The sequence below is a fragment of the Psammomys obesus genome, unplaced genomic scaffold (assembly GCF_907164565.1).
Source record: "Psammomys obesus unplaced genomic scaffold, mPsaObe1.curated_primary_1811, whole genome shotgun sequence".
In the NCBI taxonomy this organism is placed as follows: domain Eukaryota; kingdom Metazoa; phylum Chordata; class Mammalia; order Rodentia; family Muridae; genus Psammomys; species Psammomys obesus.
In genome coordinates this window covers 17,182,345-17,209,294 of record NW_026596149.1, presented here as the reverse complement: position 1 = coordinate 17,209,294, position 26,950 = coordinate 17,182,345, and the positions used below count along the sequence as shown (strand labels likewise).

Sequence of the window (26,950 nt, the reverse complement as noted above, 5' to 3'; positions counted from 1 at the left end):
ATTTCAAATGATTCTGGACAAACCAATTATGGGATAAAGAAAATCTTAAAAACTTGTGGATCCCAGCTGAAATTTTTCATTACTTATATGCAAAAGTAGAATCAAAACTTTGAGGGGAACTTGCTTAAAGTTTTGGTCATCCAGGGCTACCTGCATGACACTATCAAAAACGCAGAAAAAAACCACTGTGCTGGTAAAACTGTATCTATGTGTTAAAGAAAAAAAGTTAAAACTTACCTAAAACCATATAAAAATAACTAAAATTAGCCGGTGGGGCGGCACATGATTGTAATCCCAGCACTCAGGAAGGCAGAGGCAGGCAGATCTTTGTGAGTTCGAAGACAGCCTGGTTACACAGAGTTCAAGACAGCCAAGGTTACACAGGAAAATCCTGTCTTGAAAAAACAAAGAATCCAAATTATAAAAATTCTTAAGGAAAAAAGACATGCCCAGGCAGTGCTGGCATAAGCTTTTAATCCCGACATGCAGAAGGCAGAAAGGCAGGCAGATCTCTGAATTTGAGTCAGCCTGGTCTATAGAGTAAGTTCCAGGATAGCCAGGACTACACAGAGAAACCCTGTCTCGAAAAACAAAACGATGTAAGGAAAAAGCTTCATAATAATATGGTAGTGATTTTTTAATACACTGAAGACTCATAAATTGGACTATGAGAAGTTATAATTTGTATGTAGATATTAAACTTTTAATTTGATTAAAGGGAAAGAAAACATACAATGACAAGAAATGTTTGCAAATAATGTGATAAGGGATTAATAGGCAAAGCATATCAAGAACTGCAAAAATTTTGCAATTTAAAAGAAGACCTGAATCAAAAATGGGCAAAGAGACAGTGGTACCATGTCTTTAATCCCAGTATTCAGGAGGCAGCAGCAGGTGGATCTCTTGAGTTTGAGGCTAGCCTAATCTACAGAGCAAATTCCAGGACAGCCAGAGCTATACAAAGAAATTCTGTCTCAAACAAACAGAATTTAAATTGACAATACTCCAGAGAAGCTTTACAAATGGCCAAGTAGCACATCATACAGTGATGTGTAAATCATAACCACAGGACCCCTACACTAGGATGGCCATTACCAAAACAGAAAGTGATAGTAGGATATGGGTACTCCTCGTGAGAATGTAAATAGTATGGCTGATGTCATAGTACAGCAATTTCTAAAAAAAATAAAATTATTTTTCAATCCAGCAACTTAACCTCTAACCAAAACAACTGAAGGCAAGGTCTTGAAAATAATTATTTTTCACAAGAATGCTACTAGGAGCATCACTCAAAGTGATCACTCTACTTGGGGAAGAGTAATTTATAATATTAGGTGTTTATAGTGGTTTAAAAACAAAACAAAACAGTGTTTTGGGCTGTGCCTACAAAGTCTTAAGGCCCTAGATTCTACCCAAAGCACCACCAAGAAAATCTTCAAACTACCAACAATTGTATTTATTATCTTTATAACTTAATAAGTTCATAATTATTTAACTACAGGTAACCATTTAAACTAGCTTTGCTAATAGTCAATCTAAGTTTTCCTTGGGCAACTGCAAGGTATTCAGAAGTAACTCAAATCCTGGCTCTATTCTGACTTCAAGAGATTGCTGTTAGACTGTCATGTGTCCTAGCAGAAGATAAACAATCGGTATATGGTATAGCACTCTAAACAGATGATGCCATCATCTTAAGGCTTAGATGCACAACAGCCACTTCTGTTTCCTATGAAAACCCTGAAGCTTCCTGAAAGAACACAGCTGTTTGAAGGGAAAAAGAAAAGGAAGGAGGGAGAAAAAAAAACTGTAATAAAAAACTTTAAACAATCAGTGTGTCTAAGTGTGTGTATACTAGAAGCAATATCAGTGTCCACAAAACATTATTTAGCAGACAGTACATTTTCTTCACAATACTTACCTCTCCTTCAGATTTTACGCCAACTACTTTTCCATTTTGCACAATGATTTCTTCAATTGGCTTATTCAACATGTAGGTACCTCCATAAATAGCACTTAACCTAAAAAAAATTTTATCAATTATAATTCACAAATTATATGAATTGTTAAAATATCCCTTCTTAAATCTAAATGAATTATAGTAATTATAGTAATTAAAGGCACTGGACCACAAACAAGACATGAAAGTATGAGAGAGGAGGAAAGAGATTGCATATTCATTAACTATCTTAAGGTTTACAAACTGACCTTGAACTTTAAAACCAATGCAATGCATTTCTCACTATGCTACATCTGTAGATAGCTCTCTAGAGAAGCAGAAGAGGAGAGAAGATAGGCAGAGGCTGGCTAGAAAGATGGATAGCAGGAGAAATGTTTTTAGAATTCAGTGGGCAGTATATCCAGGAAAGCTGAAAGTCCTGAGAACCACTGATAGTATAGAGTGGGTGAGGTCACTAGTCTAATTCTCAGAATCTGAAAACACTATGTCCTAGATAATTTTATGTCAACGAGACACAAGCCAGAGTCATCAGAGGGATCCTTAATTGTCGCAAAGCCTCCGTAAGAGGTAGCTGTAAGGCATTTTCTTAATTAGTGATTTATCAGGGAGGGCCCAGCCCATGGTGGGTGGTGCTAACCCTGGGCTGTAGTCCTGGGTTCTATAAGACAGCAGGATGAGCAAAGCCAAGAGAGCAAACCAGTAAGCAGCATCTCTTCATGGCCTCTTCATCAACTCCTGCCCTGTTTGAGTTCCCATCCTGACTTCTTTGATGATGAACAGCGATATGCAAGTATAAGCTGAACACCCCTCCCCCCAAAAGTACATGAAAGTATGAGGGAGGGGGTGACCCAGTACAAACAGAAATGAAACCATATCAATTATTTAAAAAATGGATGAATCTGGAAATCATGTTAAGCAAAATAGACTTAAATAACATTTCCCCTAAAATACATGACTTAGATCTGAATAAGTATTTATATATTTATAAATTAATAAATATATATATACACATGTACATGTATGACATAGAAGCAGAAGGGGGTCTATGTAGAGGAAGAAGACTGAAAGGTTGAGGAAAGAACAAGGGAAAATAATGGGAGGCAGAGTAAAATGCCTCATTCTTTGGTTTCATATGAAAAATAAAGATTTAACTACACACAAAAAAGGAAATGGTAGAAATCTTGCCTAACATACAGTTAGCCTTGGGATCAATTTCCAGTATTACATAGAAAAAGGAGGCAGAAGGAGTGATGGGAACCCCCCCCCCCCAAGATAGGGTCTCTCTGTGTAGCCTTGGCTGTCCTGAACTCGCTTTGTAGACCAGGCTAGCCTCAAACTCACAAAGATCCACTTGCCTCTGCCTCCCAGAGGGCTGGGATTATAGGTGTGTGGCACTGTGCCTGGCTAGTAATGGGATTTATAACAAATAAACATATATCACCCAAAATGAGAAAGAAAAAAAATTGTAAAAGAGCCTCTTTAACTCAGGAAACAGCGCAACACTAAGGATCTAACATACAAGAGACTGGTGCTCCAATAAGGAGGAAAACGTGAACAAATAGCTCAAGAAATAATGACCTAAGATTCTGAATTTGGCTCTTTTAAAAGTAATCCAAATATCCAAACAAGATGACTGTTAGAAACTGAAGAAAATCCTGAAAGCTGTATCACTGACAGAAGAAAAAATACCTTACAATACCCAAAGACAGAATTCTTGGGATTAGGGACAACCACCTTCTCATTCAAGCCAAAACCAGAAATAGGGGATGCTAGTTGCGATATACTAAATGAAAATAAACTAGAAACAGCCAAGTCCTCCAAAATGAAGTTAAAATATTTTCAAATAAACAAAAGATAGCATGGGATGTAGATTAGCTATGTGCCACCACACCCAGCTCCAAAATTCAATTCTATGTGATTCAGCAGATTAACAGCATTCAAAAGAAACCTGCTGCCAGGTGGTGGTTCACTCCTTTAATCCTGGCACTCAGGATTAAAGGCAGAGGCAGGTGGGTCTCTGTGACAGGACAGCTAAGGCTGTTAGAAAGAAACCCTGTCTCAAAAAACCAAAAAATGAAATCCTGCATGAAAAACTCATTGTCAACTGAAATTATGAAATTATCAAACTATGATGAGAAGAGAATTTCATGTCGTAAAACTATTCATCACAAAACTATTCATCAAACAACTATTTTGGAAAAAAGAAGAAAGCATTTAATAAAAATACTTAATTTTCTTTCTTTCTTTCCCTCTCTTCTTTCCTTCTTCCTTGCTTCTTTCTTTATTATTTTTCTTTCTTTCAAGACAGGGTTTCTCTGTGTAGTCTTGGCAGTCCTGGACTCACTTTGTAGACCAGGCTTGTCTCACAGAGATATGCCTGCCTCACCTCCCTGAGTGCTGAGATCACAGGCCTGCGCCACCATGCCTAGTTTAGTATTCTCTCGAAGACAGGGAACAAGACAATGTTCCTGCCAGTTTAACATTTTTTCTAGTCCTAGCCAGTGCAATGAAAGCAAATGTGGAAAGGGGACACAACACATACAAATTTTAAAGGAAAAATCTAATCTCCCTCTACTCACACCTGACCCAGCTGTGTCCATGGAAAATTCTGCTAAGTCTATCAAAACAACTGAACTAGTAAAACTTATAAGCACAGCAAGGTCAACATACAAAAATTAATTGTACATTATATACGTTAAAGCAAACAATTTCAAAATAAAGAATTAACAGCAGTATCAAGATAAAATACTTGCCGGGTACGGTGGCACACACCTGTAAACCCATCACTCGAGGAGGTAGAGACAGACAGATCTCTGAATTCAAGAGCAGCCTGATCTACAAAGTGAATCCAAGGATAGCCAAGGCTACACAGAGAAACCCTGTCTCAAAAATAAAATTAAATTAAAACAGACAAAATACTTTTAAATAAATCTGAACAAAGTGAAACAAAAATATTATGGAGACAAAACTTAAACACAGGTGTGGATCAGGACTCAGCATTAGTACGATGGAAATATCTCACAAACTGACCTACAGACAACTCAAGTCCACTAAAAACCTACCAAGTGACTCTAGAATTTGCCAACCTCATTCCAAGAGACAATAAAGAACCTACAACAGCTAAGATAAATTCTGAAGATATACACCACCTGACGTTTAAGAATTAATTACAAAATTATAATAAGCAGGGCAATGTGGTAAAGGCATGGGAAAAATATAACTTGAACAAAAATCAGCCTCCAAACTAGACCTAAATATGTCATGGCTAACTCATTTCACTACAAAGGCATTAAGACCATGGGGAAAACACACATATGTAAGGGGACACGTGCATGCACACCTACCTGCACACGCACGCGCGCGCGCACACACACATACATATGCAGCGAGACAACTAAATAACATAGATTAGGGGCATCCCTACTTTACTTATACATCAACATTATTTCAAGGGGAATTATAATATAATTAATATAATAATAGAGTCATAACAGTTAATTTCTCTTTGTGCACTAAGGCTAAGCAAGTATGTCATAATTCCCAAAATGCATTAAACACAGGTAAAATAATAAGTCTGACATATTGGACTTTATAGAATTTAAAACTTCTTCTAAGAGACAAACCACCAACTGGTAATAATTCATAATAACATTAGGTCTGACCAGATACATCAAGATGACCCACAAATCAAAAACCCAAATCTTTACAACTATGCAAAAGACAATCACAGAACAAAATTACAAACAGCTCATGAAAAGGTGGTAAATAATTATTTTCTAGACAAGCAAATTCAAGCTATAACGAGGGCCAGTGAGATAACTCAGCTGCCTCTGTGGGGAAAAACTGTTTGCAGGCAAGCCTGATGACCAGGTCTGATCCCTTAAGCCCACATGGTGGAAGGAGAGATCAGAGTCTAGCAAGCTGTCTTCTGCTCCAAAGAGAAGATATATGTGCACACACACAAGCATTAACTTTTCTCTTTTGAAACTAAATGATTCAATATATCCCACCCACTTAGGTGTTGTAACATAGGTCCAATCTCCACTACTGGACAAAAAGTATATTAAAAATAAAGATAAAATGAGGAGCAGTAGCACATGCCTTTAATCCCAGAACTTGATAGACGGATGAAGGCACATCTCTAAGGGCTCAAACCCACCTTGGACCACAAACTAAGTTCCATGACAGCCAGGGCTACATAGAGAGACTTTGTCTCAAAACACCAAAAAGTAAGTAAATAAATAAGCAAACCAACAAAATGATAAAGACACTTGCTATACCTAACATCCAAATTCAATCCATAGGATCCAGTCAGTAGGAAAGAACTGACATCCATCCACATATACATGAGTACACATCCGTATACAATAAATGTAATAAAGTCAATAAACAGTACCAAGTAAGTATGGAATAGAACTCTCATTACTGAGTGTATAAAAATGGCACAAATGCTCAGAAGAACCGCAGTTTATTACTTTTAAAAGTATACGTTCCACATTAGTCAGCAATATCATATATACACAAACTGTCTCATAATACCTTCATTCATAATAGCCCCAAACTGGAAATCTAGACATCCCACCAAAGAATGTGGGACAGCCATGCAATTGACATAATACCATGGCTCTCAGTGTAATGGATCCTCAGCCCATGCACCAACCTAAAGGGAGCTCATAAACACAGGTAAGCAAAAAAAAAAAAAAAAAAAAAAAAAAAGAAGGCGGCAGAGGTGAATGAGCACAGACTATCTTTTTCTATGGGAGGGGACTAATTATGATCTACAGCAACTTTGCCAGGGAAGGAAAACTAAGATCCATAGGGCTACAGCTAATGGATTAAACAGGAACTTACCTTGCAAATCCTTGTGGCAGTTCTCCCAGGCCATAGAGTGGGTAAAGGTATGGGCTTTTACCATATCTTGCCAAAGATTCACTGTAAAGCTTAATTCTATTGATGGTTTCACAACACGGCTGATCTAAATAGCTGGGAAAAAGTAAATGAACATCAGAAAAAAAGAGTGTTTCTTTCTTATTAATTTTAAACCCTTTTTCTGAAGTAATTTCTAACAAATAAATACCCTCTAATTTTTCCTAAAATACTCTAACACTAATTTGCAACTAATTTTCACAGGGCCAGACAGCAACACACAAGTCCTAAGTCTCACAATTGGAAAATGGAAGATTCAGGTGAGAGTTTCAAGGAAAAAAAAAAAAGAAAAAAAAATCTAAAACCCACATCTTTCTGACTGGAATCCTCAAGTGTTGTTGATACTCTAATATATGTCTATAACATACTATAGAAACCTCAAAGCTGCCTAAATCCACTTAGTAAAAAGGACCTCCTATCACTGCTAGCAAATATTTCACAGCCTTTGCCAAGCCAATCCGTTGAAAATCATTGGCCTACTTACTCATCTGTTCTGTACAATGCAAGAGAATGGCCAGTAAAGTCTATAACATCTTGGCCCAAATCAAACTTCTTATATACTTCTCTCATGGAGGTCTTCTTAGGATCAACACCCTCAAAAGTTCTAGGATCTTTTTCATCAAAGTTGGCAACATAAACTAGGAACTTCCTGAAGCGGCGTTTCTCAAACAGTCCCATTAAACCTGAAAAATATTTTTTCAAAAAGTACATACTCAGAATAGGATACTGAGGAAAAAAAATATGAGAGGACACTTTAAACATGAATGTCATGATTCAAAAAGTACAATTTATATAACATGGAATCTAGAGAACAGGGTTTCCAGGGACAACACTTTAAAACAGATTATTCATAAAGTATTCAATTTCACAATACAACTTCAGGTAACTAGAACATATTTACAGAGAAGTAGGATTCTGTATCTTATTAGGCACAAAATAAATACAACTTTGAAAAAAACTGCTTCAAAGGCATCTATACCAATGTTCTTCCTCTAACAATGCTGATCTGTATCTCAGCCAGCTCCCAAAATTATGAATGTTGTTCATTTCCCTCTTCTGAATGCCTCAACATACTCTTAGACCTAATGGGAAGAGACCAAGACACCAGGGAAGAATTAGCCACAACTTAATTTAGATGTGACTTCACTGGAGGTCACTTACTTCATGAAATCATAAACAATCAGTGCACTGCTCTACATACTTCTTTAAAAACACAGCTATAAGCAGGGCTGGAGAGATGCCTTGGCAGTTAGGAGCACTTGCTGCTCTTGCAAAGGATCCAGGTTCAGTTCCCAGCATCCGCATGGTGTCTCACAACCATTTATAACTCTAGTCCCATGGGGATCTAATGCCTCCTTCTAGCCCCTATGGGCACTAGACATGCATGTGGTGCACACACACATATAAGGGCAAATAACCACACAAAGTAAAAATAATATATCTTTAAAAAAATACACTGGCTGTGGTGACACATGGCTTTAATATCAACACTTAAATTTAAAGGCAGGTGGATCTCTGCGAATTCCTGATCTAGTTCTAGGGCAGCCAGAGCTACAGAGTAAAACCTTGTCTAAAATATAATTAATAATTTTTAAAAAGGTATGGTATGAGCATGTGTACATACACACAAACACACGGGGCAGGGGGAAGCTGCTGGGGTGAGCTCTATGCAAACTCTGAGCTCTATGGGTCAGTGTTCCTAATGTCAGTGTTACTAATAACACAGAACAGGTATTAAGATAAAGATGAGAACACCAGCTTCATATCCTTTCCCCTCCTCTCCTAATTGAACAGAACATTAAAGTAACTGATGTGTGTCTAAGTGCCTAAAACAGTGTCTGGCAGATACTCAATAACTGTTTGTTGACTAAATAAATGGATTTCTGAGATTCCTTTTCACCATAAAACCTCATCATTCTCATAAATAAAATGAGAATTACTTACTAGATGCCAGGGCTTCTGCTTCAGTGGAAGGAACCTTGTAGATTTTTCCTCCCTTATAGACAAAACTCCCTTCAATCACTTTGAAATCCATATAGCGAGTGACCTCTGTGTAAAGCAGCATCTTCACCAACTGACCTAGAAAAGTCACGTAACAAAAGCTGTCACTCAAGCCTTACTACCATTAAAAATGAGCAGGAGTTCAACAACTGTTAGCCAACCAGAGTGGTGGGCTAGAATACACGCCTTACGCGCATGTTTAAGCTCAATGTTACAACTTGTAGGCTAGTGAATCTCATCGACTTGGATGTCCAAAGGCCATGAAATATTTGCTAGCAGTGATAAGAGATCTGTTTTACTGCATGAATTCAGGCAACTTTACAGTTCTATTCTGAATCAGACATAGACAATTCCAAGTATTTCAATTTCTAAGTCAACTTATGTTTATTAGAGAATATCAACTTCAGCAGAGTAAGGACTGCAATTAAGAATATCATCCATCTATACGCCTAAGGAGGCTCACATGCCAAGTCAGCAAACCTGTGAGACCAAAACCATTTTAAAGTTGATGTGAAAGGACAAATACAACACGGTGGTCACATCTTTCCTTTAAGTTAGGGCTGGGGACATAACTCAGTTGAAGAATCTAGCATGTATGACACCCTGTATTCAAACTCCAAAACTAAAAACAAAATATTTAAGAAATAAAGTATGAGGAGATACTCATGCAGCAGAGATTATATACACTGAAATTTTCTATCCACTGGCCCCAATATTAAGACTCATGATTTAAGAATTGAATACAGGGGCCAGAGAGATGACTCAATGATGCTCTTTCAGAGGTCCTGAGTTCAATTCCCAGCAACCACATGGTTGCAATGGAATTTGATTGCCTCTTCTGGTGTGCATGAAAACGAAGCACTCATATACATAAAATAAATAAATAAATCTTAAAAAAATTAATTGAATACAGCTGGATATGGCTCAGCAATTGGAAGACTGAGGAAGAAGACCCAGTGTTTTGTGCCACCTGGGCTACACAGAAGACCATGTTGCAAACCATGACAAAGCATAAAGAATTCAATAGGATAAAAATTCAAATCAACACGGAAAAAAATAAGTGGACTGAATGCCAACTGACAGGCCTCTTTAAAGGTAACTTTTCAAACAAGATAAAAGGTGAACTTCATATAAAAGATTGATGTATTTATATGGTAAAACAAGCAAACTTACATGGAAATAAAGTGACACTATAAAAAAACAAACAAACCTGATATTCTTATAATCTTGTGGTAAAAAGAAAATAGTAACCAGGCAGTGGTAGCTCACACCTTTAATACCAGCGCTTGGGAGGCCAAGGGAGGTGCTTGGGTTTTTTTTGTTTTGTTTTGTTTTGTTTTGTTTTTTAACAAGACGGGGTTTCTTGTTAAAAACAAGACACTGGCTGTCCTTGAACTTAGAGAAATCCACCTGCCTCTGCCTCCCAGAGTGCTGGGATTACATGCGTGCAGCACCACTCCTGGCTGAGTTTTCCTGTTTATTGTTGAGTCAGTCTACAGAGTGAGTTCCAGGATAGTCAAGGCTATACACAGAAACCCTGTCTCGACAAACAAACAAACAAAAACAGTAAGCATATTAAGTACAGAGAGCATCACAATCAAAAACAAATGGAAAAGATCAATGACTATTTTGTACAGAAAACACACAGAGGAGCTGTGCAGCAAAGTCACACTTAGAGGGTTGTTCTTGTGTCTTCAGAGGGGCAACAACCTGTAAAGAGTTCATTGCAAGGCAAATACAACTTAATACAATAATGCCAAGCACAACTGGCCGACTCACCAACAACAATCAACTGGAAAGCTTAGCTGGAAGAGGTGGCTCAACGCTGTAATCTCAGCACTCTGGGAGGCAGAGGCAGGCGGATCTCTGTAAGTTCGAGGCCAGCCTGGTCTACAAAGCAAGACCAGGACATCCAAGGCTACACAGAGAAACTCAGCCTCAAAAAAAGAAAAAACAAAACAAAACAGGAAAGCTGCTAAATTAAATAAAACTATCCCACCCTCTAAATAGAGAGATTTATTTTAAAATCTAAATTTTACTTTTCAATGACAAAATGGCAGAAGCAAAAATTAACACTACCCAAAGGTACTGGGTAAAGGTACTGGGAAAGGCAAAATCCAAATGTAGCAATAAATAGGAAAGGTCTTCTGAAAAGGATCCACAATTCTCTAATATACAATGGTATCTATAATCAGCTCTTACACATTCCTTCCCTCCCTCCCTCTTTATCACACTCCCTACATATACACTATAATAGGCTGAAAACTACATGTTAACTGAGACACATACACACAACACATACATATATACATGTATGTGTATGTATATGTGTGTGTGTATGTCGTATAATCAAAATGTTAGGCATAAGTAAATCTAAATGGTGGTTCAATCCCTAGCACAGCTGAATAAAATCTGGACATTGAGATTCTAACTATGTAAGTTTTGTTTCATTTCTACTTACTGTTAATGTTACCTGGATTACACAAACTTGTTGACAATTTACCCCAGAAGAATTCCATTATTATATAAACTTAAAAGACTATTCAAATAACGTCTCTATCTATTAATACAAACTATAAAACATAAACTCAGAAAAAGCAGCACAAACTTTATTTCATGGAAAATATATTTGTAACAAAAAAATTTAGTTTTTCCTTGTTTTATTCCTCTCCCCCACCCCCCAACAAGACAGGGCCTCACACTGTGAGACTTGATTGACCTAAATTTCAGTTGTAGCACAGGCTTACTTCACAATCTTCCTGTCTCAGCTTCCCAAGGGCTGGGATTAACGGTGTACACCACTGCACCTGGCTCACTTTTCAATACTATCTTAGAAAAAAATACAGATACCACAGAAATTTTACAAGCTATTTTAGTTCTCTAAATACTGAGAAATTTAATACGAAAAGGTAATCTCAAAGCTTACAAACTAGAAACCCTTTAAATGACCATGTAAGACTCAGTTTTAGCTAAATCATCACCTAAGCATTAAGAAGAAAGTCTGCTACAAATATTTACAATGTTGTTATATTCTTTCCAGAGCTATTTACTATATCCCCTTCCCTCCATTCTTAATTTGACTCCGGACACTTTTGATGGAACATATTACTAAACACACTGTTAACATAAACAAACTCCAGGGCCTCAGACTTCCAAATCAGATTCAGTAGACAGTCATAATTTATGTTAGAATTCTTTACCATTGGCCATAAGGAACTTGGGAATTAAGTCAACATTCCAGTCTCTTCCTCTCCCCATTGATGCTGGTGGTTGTCCTGGTAATTTAAACCTTTTGTATAACTAAAAGCAGAACAAAAATATCAATAATGTAACAAAATGTAACTTTCATCAAAAATTATCATCAACAATTTTTAGATTGAGAGGTTGTGCTATAACACAAGAGGTAGAGTACAAGGCTCCGTATTTTTAGTCAATAATAAAGCTTTACCTGTCAGATACTTTTCTTTAATCAAATAAGGCTTTTAGGTCTCAATATATAATGTAATTAAATACAGCATTTAACTCATGAATGCTAAGATAAGCATTGCAGAACTTATTACAGAGTCATATAAACTCATTCCCTCTAATTTTGCTTCTCTAGCTACACAAGTTAAAAAAATAAATGTTAAACACTTCAAAACTAGATAGTTAAAACTAGTTCCTTTTAACTTGTTCTGAGGCTTTACTGAAATACAACTGACATATAAAAATTGCACACACTTAATGTATACTTTGGTGAGTATGAACATAGGATGAACAAATGATTACGTAACCAAACAATACTCAGCACACATTCACCTCCAATGAGTGCTTCCCAGCATAATACAGTATGATGTAATCAACAATTTCTTTAAAACTAGTAGCCTGTACTTCTCCAAAGGATTAAAAAAAAAAGGAGAGAGGAAAGATGGTGAGACTTACAGATTAAGAGAACAGAGAAGAAACACATATACAATGCTTAAACCCTTAGTTAATCCTGGTTTTAAAAATGGAAGGTTGGGCTGGGAGATGGCTCAGAGGTTGAAAACACTAGCTGCTACTGCAGAGGTCATGAGTTCAATTCCCAGCAACCACATGGTGGCTCATAACCATCCATAATGAGATCTGGTGCCCTCTTCTGGTGTGCAGGTCTACACGAAGACAGAACATTGTATACATAATAAATAAATAAATCTTTAAAAAAATAAAAAATAAAAACAGAAGTCTACCTAAGAGCTAAAAAGCACTCTCTGAATTACTAGAAATCTAAAGATAGTATAAATATTGTTCATTTTCATAAATGTAGTAACATTATGATAATGTAGAAAGTATCATCTTTAACAGATAGAAGTTAAACATTTAGGTCAAGAGCCACAGTGTCTTTATTACTTCCAACTTTTCAAAATCCTAAGAAAACTAGGTCTAGTGACATAGACCTTAAAAAAAAAAAAAAAAAAAAAAAAAAAAAGCATAGTAACAGTAACAAAAAAGTCAAATCAAATCAAATGCACCAAAATGTTAACTGCTGGATTCAGATGGAAGACTTTGCTAAACTGGAAATAAAATACTCTTTCAACTCTTCTTTAGAAGTGGAGGCAGGTAGAGTTCTGTGAGCTTGAAGCCAGCCTAATCTATACAGAGAGTTCCAAGGTAGCCAGGACTGGGTAGAGAGAGACCTTGTCTCAACCCGGCCCCTGGCAAAAAAAATTATAGTAATAAGCCAAAACTGAAACCATCTCAAAGAGCTAAAGTGAAGCCTTACAAGTAATCCTAACATGTAAAATTTGCTAATCAGAGACTTACATCTTCCAGCGGTGTTATAGATGCACTTTCTCCTCCATAGTAAGGGTTCTGGTCCATGTGAAGAACCTTCTTTCCATTCACTGACATTATCCCCGACAGGATACATTCCTAAAAGTAAACATGTATTTTTAAAAGACAAGACACAAATATGTTTAAAATGTCTTCCTTATTAAAAAGTAAACTCACAGCCAGGCAGTGATGGCACATGCTTTTAATCCCAGCACTTGAGACGCAGAGGCAGGTGGATCTCTAGAGTTCGAGGTCTACAAAGTGAGTTCCAAGACTGCCAGGGCTATACAGAGAAATCCTGTGGGGGGTGGGGGGGTGGGGGGGTGGAAATAGAGTAAACTCACTAAGCATTCTCTTAATAATTAAACTGCTCATTCACTGTGACAAAACCCATAGGTTTAGAGCCTCTCCTGGACTCCAGTGAACTCCAAAGTAAAAATGACTTTCACAATAACAAGACATAATAGTCACTGTATTTTTATTGGGCTGTGATTTGTATTAATAATGTTAAATCATGGGCAGAGAGAACAAAGGTAGAGGCTTCCAACTGTATCCTTTCATTCTAGTCTTTTCTACTAGCATTCACTAAGGTCTTGAATGAGGCATTGAAATTTAACTTAATAAAGGCACATCTATAATACCCACCACTACATGTGGCAATAGCCAGCTCATGAAAAATCTTTTTTTTTTTTTTGGTTTTCCAAGACAGGGTTTCTCTGTGTAGCGTTGGCTGTCCTGGACTAGCTTTGTACACCAGGCTGGCCTTGAACTCAGCAATCTGCCTGCCTCTGCCTCCCCAGTGCAAGGAAAATCTCTAGTGCTACTCATTTATAGGCTGAACATTGAAACTTTGTTCTATGTGTCACCATTTTCTTTTCTTTTTTTCTTTTTTTTTTTTTTTTGAAAGAAGTGACAAACTTTACTTATTTGGCTTTGGTAAATTTTTTCAAAAATGAACTTCTTAAAAATTGACATGTACTGGGTATGGGAAAAGAAGCTTTGAGTGAGTCCTGAGTGGGTGTGTACTGTTGACATGACCATGCTGCTCCTGGGATAATGGCAGACTTACTCTCAGACAGACTCTGGGAAAGGGCAAAGCCTTCCCTCTTTGTCTAAGCTTGAATGCTGACAGTGTGTGCAGAAAATGTCCACCATAGCTTTTAGCACCACTACCCACCACTCCCCGACAGGACTGCCCCTACCGAGCTTTCCTAATTCTGTCTCCTTGGTCTGGCAATCAAGCATGAACGCTGCATCCTCGTTTATCTGAGTGTAACAAACAAAGTCTCCTTGTTCAGATGCATGCAATGATCCGTTCAACTCATTTATATTATACACATTGAGCTTCCAAGACGTTGAGGTTTCTCCAGCCCAGACCACCCCTGTCTGTGTTTGTCTTTTCTTCTTTCCTTCACCACCCAACTCAGATCCATTCTTGGAACCCTGCAAGGATGCATTGGCTGGAAAGATGGCTGAGAAGTTAAAAACATTAGCTGCTCTTCCATAAAACTGGGGTTTGATTCCCAACATACACATGGCAGTTCACAAGCATCTGTAACTTTTAGTTACAAGAGCTATGCCTGATCTTTTCTAGCCTCCGGGCAAATATATGGTATACAAATAAAACAATATAAAAAACTGTCAATTTATGAATGCAAAATAATTTTGGAAAGCTCATCTGCCATCATGGGGCCCAATACTTACAGGGACTTTTTAGAATGTTATTAGTAATAGCTGATTCTCTCATTCTTTCATCTTAAAACTGGGTCTTCTGACTACTGTATACCAGCCTAGCCATGAACTAGCAAACCACTGAATCTCTTACCTTTCCACCCCAAAGTGCTGGCATGTTCCAACATACCATACTTCAAGACAGACAGGACTTTTCATATCATTAAATGAAGCATACCAACACTCGGAAGATCTGTGTTTTTCAGAGTAAACTAGGATTTCATAAGTAACAGGAGAACCATGCATGTTAAAAATCATCCGGGGGGTAGAGGGAGAAGAGTAATTCTAAGTACAAGTTAGAGCAAAGGAATGATGATGATGTTGATGTTGATGTTGTTGATGTTGATGATGTTGATGATGATGATGATGATGATGATGTTTGGAGACAGGGTTTCTTTGTATAGTCTTGGCTGTCCTAGAACTCACTCTGTAGACCAGGCTGGCCTCAAACTCCAGATCTGCCTGCCTCTGCCTCTGCCTCCTGAATGTTGAGACTAAAGGCATACCACCACCCAGCCCTATTTTAATTAAAAAAAAAAAAAACAACAACAACAACAACAACAAAAAAAACTTTTTAATGATTTTATGTGCATTGATGTTTTCTTACATGTGTGTCTGTTGAGGGCTGTCATGTACCCTGAAACTAGAGTTACAGACAGTTGTGAACTGCCATATGGGTGCTGGGAATTGAACCTGAGTCCTCCTCTGGAAGAGCAGCTAGTGCTCCCAATACAGAGCTATGTCTCCAGCCCCTAAAACAAAGGATTTTAATGGGTCAGAATAAAAAATATGGATACAGTTTGGGTTTCATATTGTAATTAATCTTTTTTAAACTGTCACAAAAGTTTTTGTGTATGTGAAAGAAATAGTCACAAAAATCTGAAAGGCAATTAAAATAATCCTCCCCTTTCCAAATACACACTTGTGAGAGGCCTGATTTTCCATACAAACTTCAGCTCAGACAAATAGCAAGAACATACACAAACAGAAGAAATCTGATTTCCAAGGCAGACATAAAATAAATTTGAAGAAAATGTAAAAGTTTCTCTCCCTGTAAGTTTCACTTTCAAAAATTATATACAATGTAACATGTTATTTTTATGATGTAATAAATGTTTTTATTTTTATTTCTATTGATTTTTTTAAACTTTTCTTGGTGGAACATTGGGCAAGCGCTATCCTAGCCTTGTTTGACTTTGAATAATGTTAGATGTAACGTTCACAAGCAACAGATATTTAATATCTTTGGTGTGTGTGTGTTATACATGAATGCTTTGTGAGTGTATTAGCATACAGCATGCACCTTTGTGTATGGAAGCCAAAGACTGGTGTTAGGCATCTTAGTTGCTATTTACCTTAATTTTTTGAGAAACATTTCACACTGATTCAGCTGCACTAACCTGGCAGCAATTCTCAAGATCCACCTGACGGGAGCTCATCCCCTCCCCACTCAGCTTTTTACACGGGTGCTGGGGACTGAACTTAGGTCCTTATGATTGCACAGCCCACTGAGTCATCTCTATAGCCCCCAGTATCAATACTTAAAATATGAGGTTGCCAATATAGAATGCTCACATAGCATGCATGATACACTGGGTATACACTATTGTCATTATGGAAGAGGAGAGAAAAGGTATTTTTAAAAATCCCAAGAAGGGCTGAAGAGATGGCTCAGCAGGTAAGAACAATGTTGCTCTCCCAGAAGTATAGTTCCTAGCACCCATGTAGCACAACTGCCTCTAGCTCCAATTCTAAAGAACACCGTCTCCCAGCTTCTTGATGAACTGCACTCCCACATACTCAAATAAACGTACACATAAATAAAAATTTCAAAGAAAAAAAAATTCCAAGGATTTTTTTAGAGGAAACATCTAAGATAATCCTTAATAAACTGATAAATTATAAATGACCACTCTCTGGTAAATAAGAATGGATAAACTAGACAAACCAAATCAAGACGGAGACAGAAAAAAAAAAGTCAAGAATGCAGTAAGAAACAGATGAGATATACATTCAGTAAAAGTCTTAGGCTAGGGTTGCAGTCATGAATGCTTTATAGTTAAGATAAAGAAAACTCCACAAATCTATAACTGTTAGTGTCCATCAAATTTGTCTGCAAGTCCCTAGCAATCTAAACAGCACAATCAAATCCCACTCATAGTTTAATTTTGACATATTTCCTTTTCTACAACTCAGACAAGCTTCAATATTGCCTCTGTAATTTATTTATTCACTTACTATTTTTAAATGACTTAAATTACTTGCCATGAGGTTCAAATTTTGCTGAAGAATGGACCGCCATTTTATTTAGCCTAAGAAACAAAACACAGGCGGGCATGGTGACTCACACCTGTTAACCCCAGCACTCAGGGACACAGAGGCAGGCTGATCACTGTGAGTCGAGGCCAGCCTGGTCTAGAAAATAAGTTCAGGACAGCCAAGGCTATACAAGAGAAACCCTGTCTTGAAAAACCAAGAAACAAAAACAAAAACAAAAACATTATGTTTTCAAGTGCCTGTCAAGCCCTATCTGTGCCTGTCATCACAGGCACTATCCCCATCACTCTCAATCTAACAGAGAAGACTGGTTCTATTTGTGAACTCTGTAAACAGTCATTCTGTATTTAATTTTCAACCTGGTACATTTTATTCAACATTACGATACTGGTTACTCTTGGAGGTTGACATGACTGGATTAAGAATCACCTTGATGGGCTGGAGAGATGAATCAGCATTTAAGAGCACTCACTAGCTGCTCTTCCAAAGAACCTGTATTCAATCCCCAGCACTGACATGACAGCTCATAACTGTCTGTAACTCTATTTTAAGGGAATCTGAAGCCCTCAAACAGACACAGAAACAGGCAAAACACCAAAGCATATCAAACAAACAAACAAACCTGCCACAAACAAACAAACCTGCCAGTATGGTGGCACATGCCTGTAATCCCAGTACTCCAGGAGGTGGAGGCAGGCAGATCTCTGTGTGTTCCAGGCCAGCCTGGTCTACAGAGTAAGTCCAGGACAGCCAGGGATACAGAGAAACCCTGTCTTTAACCTCCCAACACACACACACACACACACACACACACACACACACACACACCACCTAGAATATTGACAAAACACACCTCAAGGTGTGTCTGTGATGATGTAATTGGGGAGATAAGACCTGCCCTGAATGTAGCAGTTTTGTCACTTGGAAGGATGGTGCAGGCATATGAAATCAAAGAAGGGAAATGAGAAAGCCAGCCAGTAAGTAGTCTTTCTCTCTGCTTCCTGCCTGTGCCTACGTGGGCTGAATCTTCTGAAAGGGCAAAATAAATTACCCCATGTGCTGTCTGTCAGCTGTTTTGAAGTCCAACACAACTTTGTTTAAAAGATGAGCTGAGGAGACAACTTGCTCCATAATCCAAACAAAAGGATCCATGTTAAAGCCCCAGACTCACATGAAAAAAATTCAGGCATGAAGGTACATAGTTGTAACCCCAGTGCTGGAACATCAGAGCAGGCAGGTCCCTAGGCCTCAGTGGTTACCCGGACTTGTTTACTCAGTGAATTCCGGACAGTGAAAAACTCTATCTTAAAACAGGTGGATAGTACTTAAGGATTGGCAGTGTGTTTGTCCTCTGCTTTCCTCACACATACCCCAAAATAAGATGTGTTCATGGCTTTTGTTGTTCTGTCTTTTGACAGTGTCTCACTGTGTATCTCTACCTAGCCTGACCTCAGTAGTTAGACCAGGTTGTCCTGGAACTCAAAAGATCCACCTCCATCTGATTCCCAAGTGCTAGTATCAAAAGTGTATACAGGCTCTAACAATATAATCATCTATTCTTGCTGCAGAGTAGGGGCTCCTGGGTACATGGCCAAATCTAGCCGCCCAAACTCATTTTGTAAATAATTGTACAGATGTTTATGATGCTTGTTTGTATGTAGACTATCTGTGGCTATTTTCCTAGTAACAGAATAGTTGTTAACAGAGCCCACATGGCCTGCAAAGCCTAAAATATTATTTCCTACCAGAAAGTCTGCCTCATCCTATAAGCAGAGAAACTCAAAGTATGCTTCCTGGTTTACCATATTCTGCCAGGTAGCTGAGAAATGCACATTCTAAGAAGCTCTGGAAACTCAGGTTGAATCTACATCTCCCAAAGGTTTGATAAAACGAAACAACTGAGAACCATCACTTGAGCTGCTTGGGAAGGGAGGGGGATGAAAATCTACATTTCTAATAAGTTCCTAGGTGATGATGATGAAGCTGGTCTAGGACTGATTTCCAAAAAGCAGCTACTAAAGTACCATTTCTCAAGTGACAGTCACCTAGGACTCATGTGAAAATGTAGATTCATATATCTGCCTGAGGGACTAAGTTTCTGTGTTTCTGGTAAGTTCTCAGGTGCTGCAGAAGCAGCTGAGTCTAGTGAACTGCACTTCTAATAACAAAACAACAAAGGACTCCACTGAATGATACACCATGGGAATATGCCACATTTTACATTAACACTCTCCTCTTGGTGAGCCCCTGACTTGCAGTTCTTGCTCTGTGGCCATTTGTTATCAGGTCATCATGGAAGGCAGACTGTGCCATCAGCTTTCCATTATGACTGCAAACTCACTTCTTCAATGGTGTTCAAAGATCTCTATTTCAAGCCTATTGGTCATTCTAATTAGGATGTGGTTTCCTCAGGGATTCTGATGAAATGAGGCTGAGAACACTTTATAACTGATTAATGATTGGTAGAACTTGTTAGAAAGAATGTACTCAAATTTCCAGTCTTTTCCCCCGTTTGAAATATTTCATATATAATTATATATACAATTATGTGTATATGTGTCTGTGTACATGTTCCCAGAGACCAGAAACGAGCATCAGATCCCTATAGCTGAAGAGGCAGGTCACTGTAAGCTGCCTGGTGAGGTTAGGAACCAAAATCTAGTCCCCAACAAGAACAGCAAGCATTCTTAATGGCTGAACCACTGCTCTGGTCCCACTGATTTTTTTATACACTTTTTACTTTATTTTTATTTTACATATATACATGTACATATATATGTTTCACTTTACGTGATGTGACTGTTTTGCCTACATGCCTGTACGTGCATTCCTGGAACTGAGGTTACAGATGTTTGTAAGCCACAATGTGGGCGCTGGAAATCAAACCCAGGTCTTCTGCAAGAGTTCTTCACTGCTGAACCACCTCTCAAGCCCTGACTCATTTTCTTAAATGAGGTTTCTCTCTTTTTTGTACCACTTTATAAGATTAGAGATGTGAAGTCCTTTGCAGGTTATATGTACTGCAAAATATTTTCCATTTTGTGACTACACAAAAATCAGCCCTAAAAAAAAAAAAAAATTTGCCTTGTCTGTCTGTTTCTCTCTCTTTCTCCCTCCACCCCCTTCCTCCTTCTCTTCCTCCCTCTCCGGCCAAGGTCTCACTATGTAGCTCTGGCTGTCCTGGAACTCACCATATAGACCAGACTGGCCTCCAACTCACAGATATCTGCCTGCCTCTGAGTGCTAGGATTAAAGGTGTGTAAAACACCGAGATCCCTTGCTTCTTTTAGTAACACATTAAAATATATTGTTCAACTCAGTATATGAAAGTAGAATAACAACAGGTTTTTGCATTAAAAAAAAAAAAAATAGCCTCTACACCTGACTCCTCACACTCCTACAAATAAGCATGAGCCAATGGACCATGGCTCTAAAGCATGAAGACTGAGAACCAAAATAAAGGGCCTAATAATTTAAAAATATGTCAAACAGCTGACACTAACTGCCTTCAAAGGTATCATTTAGAATAATACCTCTACACCTTGGGTTTTTTTTTTTTGTTTTTTTTTTTTTTGTTTTTTTTGTTTTTGTTTTTTTTAATATGGGTTCTGGAGATGGAACACAGGTCCTAGTTTTTGCACAAGCAGAATACTGACACTATTTCCCTACTTCTGTTTTTATTCTTGACATTTATGTGTATATGCACATAGGTATCAAGGGCTAAATGTGAAGAGAGGAAAACTTGAAAACAGGGAACTGACTTCCACCCCTGTAAAATCCGGTGATTAAACTCAGGTCATAAGGCTTGGCAGCAAGCACCTTTATCTACTAATCTATCTGGTCCACTAGCCTCTTAAAACCCTTTTTCTTTTTTCCTTTTTTTTTTTTTTGGCTTTTGAAACAGGGTTTCTCTATGTAGCCTTGGCTGACCTGGAACTCACTCTGTAGAGACCAGGCTCCCCCTGAATTCACAGAGATCCACCTGAGTGCTGGGATTAAAGGTATGGGCCACCAGGAACTCACCATGTGGATCAGGCTGCCTTGAACTAGGTTCCCTAGGGCTAGAATTAAGGGATGCATCCTCACTCCAGCTCCACCAATACTTTTCAGTCAGTTAACCTCCTTTTGTGAAGTTTCTGGGGATTCTTCCATCTTCTCATGCTTCCTTTTTTTCTTTTTTCGTTTAGACAGGGTTTCACTATGCAGCCCAGGCTGGCTTCACACTCAAATCTCCTGCCTCTGGCTCCTCGATACTGACATTATAGGCTAATACAAGCCGATTCCCTGATTGTTGGTGCCTGGGAACAGGTGCTTCAAATTTCTGCTTTTTGTTGTTTTTTTTTTTTTTAACATTTTGGGCTATTTGCATATATAAGTTTTTTGTTGTTGTTGCTGAATTTATTTTTTTTAACTTTTTAAGACAAGGTCTCACTATGTAGCCTTGGCTGCCCTAGAATTCTCTAGGTAGACCAAGTTGGCCTCAAATTCTGTCTGACTCAGCCTCCTCAGCCACCCAAGTATCACCATGCCATAGCAAGGTTTTTTTTTTGAGGATGGGATCCAAACCTAAACATAAATTTTACTTATGCCAAGAATATACCTAATATATTTAGCCTGAAAATACCTTTAATGAACCTGAATCTTGACAACCACCCAGCTACATGATGTCAAGGGTGGAATTTTCCATTTGTGATATTTTGCTGGAGCTCCAAAAAGACTAGTTTGGAACACTCTAAATTAAACATTTTTAGGCTAGAAATACTCCGCCTTTTTTTTTTAAGCATTTGAAAACATTGATCTTATACCCACTACTGCGGGGAATACAAAGTTCTTTGTCTACACAACTCCTCTCACATCTAAGGCAAAGATTTTCAAGACCAAACCTAAGTCTGACCAAATTTAAATTACAGTTTAGGGTTTTCAAATCAAGCACAAAACTTAATATTTAATAACTATGTTTTAATAAAGAGAAAATGATAGGGAGAGTAGTCTGGTATTGAAAATAACTTTCTATATATAATGTTGAGAGTGAGTTTAAATATTAAAGTATATGTTTCTACTCATAATATGTTGGCTTACCGTGAGAAAACAACAACAAAAAAAACCTTTGAAAGTACAAATGGCATGAAGCTGGCTCTTTTCAAATAAACTAATTCTAGCACAACTCTGATTTATTACCCAGCCCATCTGAGTTGTCTGCCAATCATGTGGTAGAAGTCTGCTTACACATGTTCAAAGCATAGAAATGCAAAAGTTGCCAGTCAACCAACAAAGAAGGGGTGGGAGGCAAAAATGAGACTGAACAATTCAAAAGGCAAAGCAAACTGAGCCTAGTTAGAGTCAGCTAAAGTGCCTATAAAGCTTGCTAGGACTTAATGCATTCATTATGTCATGGCACAAAAATTAGTCCTTACAAAATAGCAGTTATCAAGAAAATTATTTCCCTTACCTTTTAGAAAGGCGTTTCTACAACCTATAGAGTTTGGGGGTGTTACCACTACTTTTTTTTTCTTTTTCCTTTTCCCAGACAAGATTTCTCTGTATAGCCCTTGCTGCCCTGGAACCTACCAGGCTGGCCTCAAACTCAGGGACTGGCCTGCCTCTGGCCCCCTCCTCACCAAATGCTGGGATTAAAGTTATGCACCACGACCAAATGGCTTTTAAAGTGACAACTCTCAACATCAGAGAACACGGAATCTACCATTTCTCATAGAAAATTAACGGTCTTCTTTAAAGTCATTTTCAATACTTGTGGATTAATGTGAGTTTAACTGATAGAAAACCATGCCAACATAAGCAAGGAACATAGAAAACCCAGCACTTTGTTTCAAAGTAACAAGTTCCCTGAATTCAAAGTCCTTGACAAACCAATATTTATCCAGCATTTGGCATCCATCCTTGTATTAGATTCTTCAATCTTCAGCACTAAATATCTACAAGCCAAGGATTAATGGTGTGTCCAGATACTGAAAGTTACTTCTAATTTTAGGATTTTTTTTTTTTTTAATTCTCTGTGCATTTGGTATGAGAGTGTCAGAACCCATGGAGTTACAGACAGTTGTGAGCTGTCATGTGGGTGCTGGGAATTAAACCCCGGTCCTTTGAAAGAGCAGATAGTGCTCTTAACCACAGAGCCATCTCTCCAGCCCTAATTTGAGGTTTTTAACTTTGACTGTAGGTCTTAAGATTTAACCTAATTAAAGATTTCACCTAAGTCCTAATAATACCATTTCTTATTGTCAACATCATCCTGCTATATTGCTTCTATCAATGGCAGTCCTAAAGTCACCATCCTGCACAGATACAATTAGAATACATCTAATTGTATTGAAGGTACACTGAGGACCAAAGTTAGCAAAGCTGTAAAACAGCAGAAACTGTTCTAAATTCTAATTACTTACGTATCTACTACTCATCAAGAAATTCACACCTCAAGTGAAAATTTAAATAAAGGGTGTTATTTTGTTAAACAGATTTGCTATCTTTGATAAAAATGATGCTTCTAAACTAGGCATGTGGAAACTTGCAGGATGGCTTGCAGGATGGCTCTGCACTCACTTATCTATACTCAAATATGAAATACTAGCAATGACACTACAGAATGGAAATAGCTGGCTCTCACAATATGCTGGTGGCCACAGGACCCACCAACAGGGCAAATTCCACCACAAACTATTTATTATGCTTGAACCCCAATTAGACACTTCTAAAAAGTCAGAACCTGCAGCCTCCCCTCACTGAGGCATCCAAGTCTTCCCAACTCACAACCAAAAAACTCCAACTGCTGGGTTTAATGGTATAGTCCTTTTAATCCCAGCACTGGGAAAGCAGAGGTTGAAAGATCTCTTTTGAGTTCAAGGCCAGCCTGAACTACAGAAGGAGTTCTAAGACAGCCAAGGCAACACAGAAAGACCATACCTCAAAAAAAGAAAGAAGGAGAAATGTAACCAACTCATTCAAAGTAAGCAGAAGGCTTTCTAGCTTTCTAGATAACCACTGGAGTCTATTTGACAGGCTATCCTCTGGGCAGTCATGTCTCCTGAGCCTTGAGCAGGATGTCTTGGCTTTGCCTTTCCAACACCCAGGAGAGAGGGACAGGCAGAACTGAGTTCCAGGTAAACCAGAGCTACATAAAGAGACCTTGTCAGAATAAAATAATCTTCTAGCAGTTATCATTAATCACTGTAAAGAGAAAAATAAGCTTTTCCTGAAAGTTAAAAAAAAAAAAAGGGGGGGGGGGGGGTTAAAAATCTTAAAGGTTTTCTCTAAAACTGTTATTTCAGAGTGTTTTCTCTTAAAAGGATATTAATTTGATCATAAGAGATGTCAATACATTTGAACAAATTCGAAAGAAGTGGCTTTTATCAGATGACCTGGACACTTGAAGTGATACTGAATGGGATACATTCATCAATGTTTCTGATGAAGTAATTCAGTCATAATTTCACACACACCACCCCAACTGATAGTCAAAATGGCTGGTTCTCTAGCCAATAGCTTCTTTAAATGAGGAGGGGAGGTGCAAAATATAAAAAAATATAAAAACACGTCTACATTTTTTTCTCGATCATCTATTCATCTCTAAGCAGACAGATACCCACCCACCAAAATATACTGTAGCATTAGGTGTTGTACATTTATATATTACCAGTACACTCACGCTGTGCATTTATTTTCTAACCGGACTGAAGCGTAGTGCAGAAAACTTAAGCCTCCCCTCCTCAATCCATTTCTTAAGGAAAAACATCAAGAAATAGCAGTGGCACGCAATAAACCAAATGAAAGGGAAACATAGCAAGATCCAGGCGTGAAAGTATTTTATAGACAAATTTTGAGAAAATTCATTTCCTATCCTGAGAGAACAATAAAGCAATTAAAGCTTATTAAAAAGGGAATTTGGGTGAGGGGTTGTTTGTTTTAGAAATTTGTTTCATTATTTTCTCTAGAAACTTAACGTTGGCCAAACTCTAGGACAATTACCGATCAGCAACTAACTACTCCTTTGCCTGGGCTTTCCTAGCCAACTGACTAGCTGAGCAAGCCGATGCTGCTCGCCACATAGGAAATGCAGGCGCCAGCAGCGACTCCCTCCCGCTCCGTTCAGGGCTTGCCTGCTTCCAACCGGGAGAGGTCATCCACCCAAAAGGGAAGTGGAAGGAGCACAAGCTGTTTTCCCTTTCCTCTTCCTTCCCGCAGGAGGACAGGCAGTTTCTCTCCGACTGTTCGGCGATTCTGCCCTCAACTTCCCGATGAACTGGCTTCCCAGATACATGTCCCGAGTTCCACATCCCGGTTTTTCCTAACACACTCGGACGTCTCCAAATCAGTGCAGCCCAACAAACCACGACCTCCCTTCCCAGACCCAGCGCGGAAGAGGGGGACGGTCCCCTAGGGAGTGCAGACACGGGCTGTTCGGGAGCAGGCTGCGCTAGGTCAGCGGACAACGACGGGACCCGCCCTCGCCCCGGGGCCCGGCAAGAGGCCGGATGGACCCGTCTCCCCGCCGTCCACCGCGGCTCACCGTCAGGCCGGTGCCCAGCACGATCACGTCGTATTCCTCATTCATGGCGGGGGAAGGAGCGCACGCACGGGCTCGAAGGCCACCGTAGGGAAGGGAGCGAGAAGTCCGGCCGCTCTGGGCCCCGGGGGAAAGGGAAGAACCGAGGACAGGAAAACGGAGCGGACTAGGAGGCGAGGCCGGCCGCCACCTCAACGGGAAGAGAAGAGCCGGGAGGGGAGGGAGGGGAGGCGGGGAGAGCGCGGGGAAAGGAGAGCGAGCCCGCAGCCGGGGCGGGGCGTGCGAGAGGCCGCTGCAGCCGTCAGTCACGCGCCACCTGTCCTCTCGTTGGCGTAGCTCCTGCTAGCCCCACCTCCTCCTCTTCTCTTCTCGCGAGAGAAGGGCGGGACGCTGCCATCATGGCTTCCGGCTTTTTTCATCGGTCTTGTGCTACAGTGGTCTGGGCGGCGACACGCGAAGCCTGGCGTTGAATAGGACGAACTGGGCGGAAACTGCGGCTCGACTACCACGTGCTTTACTCTCGCGGCGTGGCGTGAGCTGGAGCTCGTTAGTCCTCAGGCCCCCGGAGCCCGAACTCCGCCCTTGGGACTTTGAGTAGGGTGTGCAGCGCTGGGTGCATGTTGGGCCAAGTCCTGAGAACACCAGCCTCTTGGAAGGCTGGCAGCCTTGTTGCCGCAGCAGCTTGGCTCCTGCCCCTGCCCCTGCCCCTGCCCCTGCCCCTGCCCCTGCCCCTGCCCCTGCCCCTGCCC

The 26,950-nt window shown here is 39.2% G+C and overlaps 1 protein-coding gene across 1 annotated transcript in view; it reads right to left on the bottom strand.

Annotated features, from left to right (window-relative positions):
• Gdi2 (GDP dissociation inhibitor 2) overlaps positions 1-26,542 on the bottom strand; it is a 30,858-nt gene extending 4,316 nt beyond the window's left edge. Inside the window, exons 1-7 of the mRNA XM_055593901.1 lie at positions 26,205-26,542; positions 13,667-13,774; positions 12,085-12,184; positions 8,828-8,962; positions 7,368-7,566; positions 6,809-6,940; positions 1,919-2,018 (exon numbers count right to left, since the gene is read on the bottom strand). Of these exons, the coding sequence (XP_055449876.1) occupies positions 1,919-2,018; positions 6,809-6,940; positions 7,368-7,566; positions 8,828-8,962; positions 12,085-12,184; positions 13,667-13,774; positions 26,205-26,249 (819 nt within the window). The 5' untranslated portion in view covers positions 26,250-26,542. The remainder of the gene's footprint in view (positions 1-1,918; positions 2,019-6,808; positions 6,941-7,367; positions 7,567-8,827; positions 8,963-12,084; positions 12,185-13,666; positions 13,775-26,204) is intronic.
• Positions 26,543-26,950: the final 408 nt, after the last annotated feature.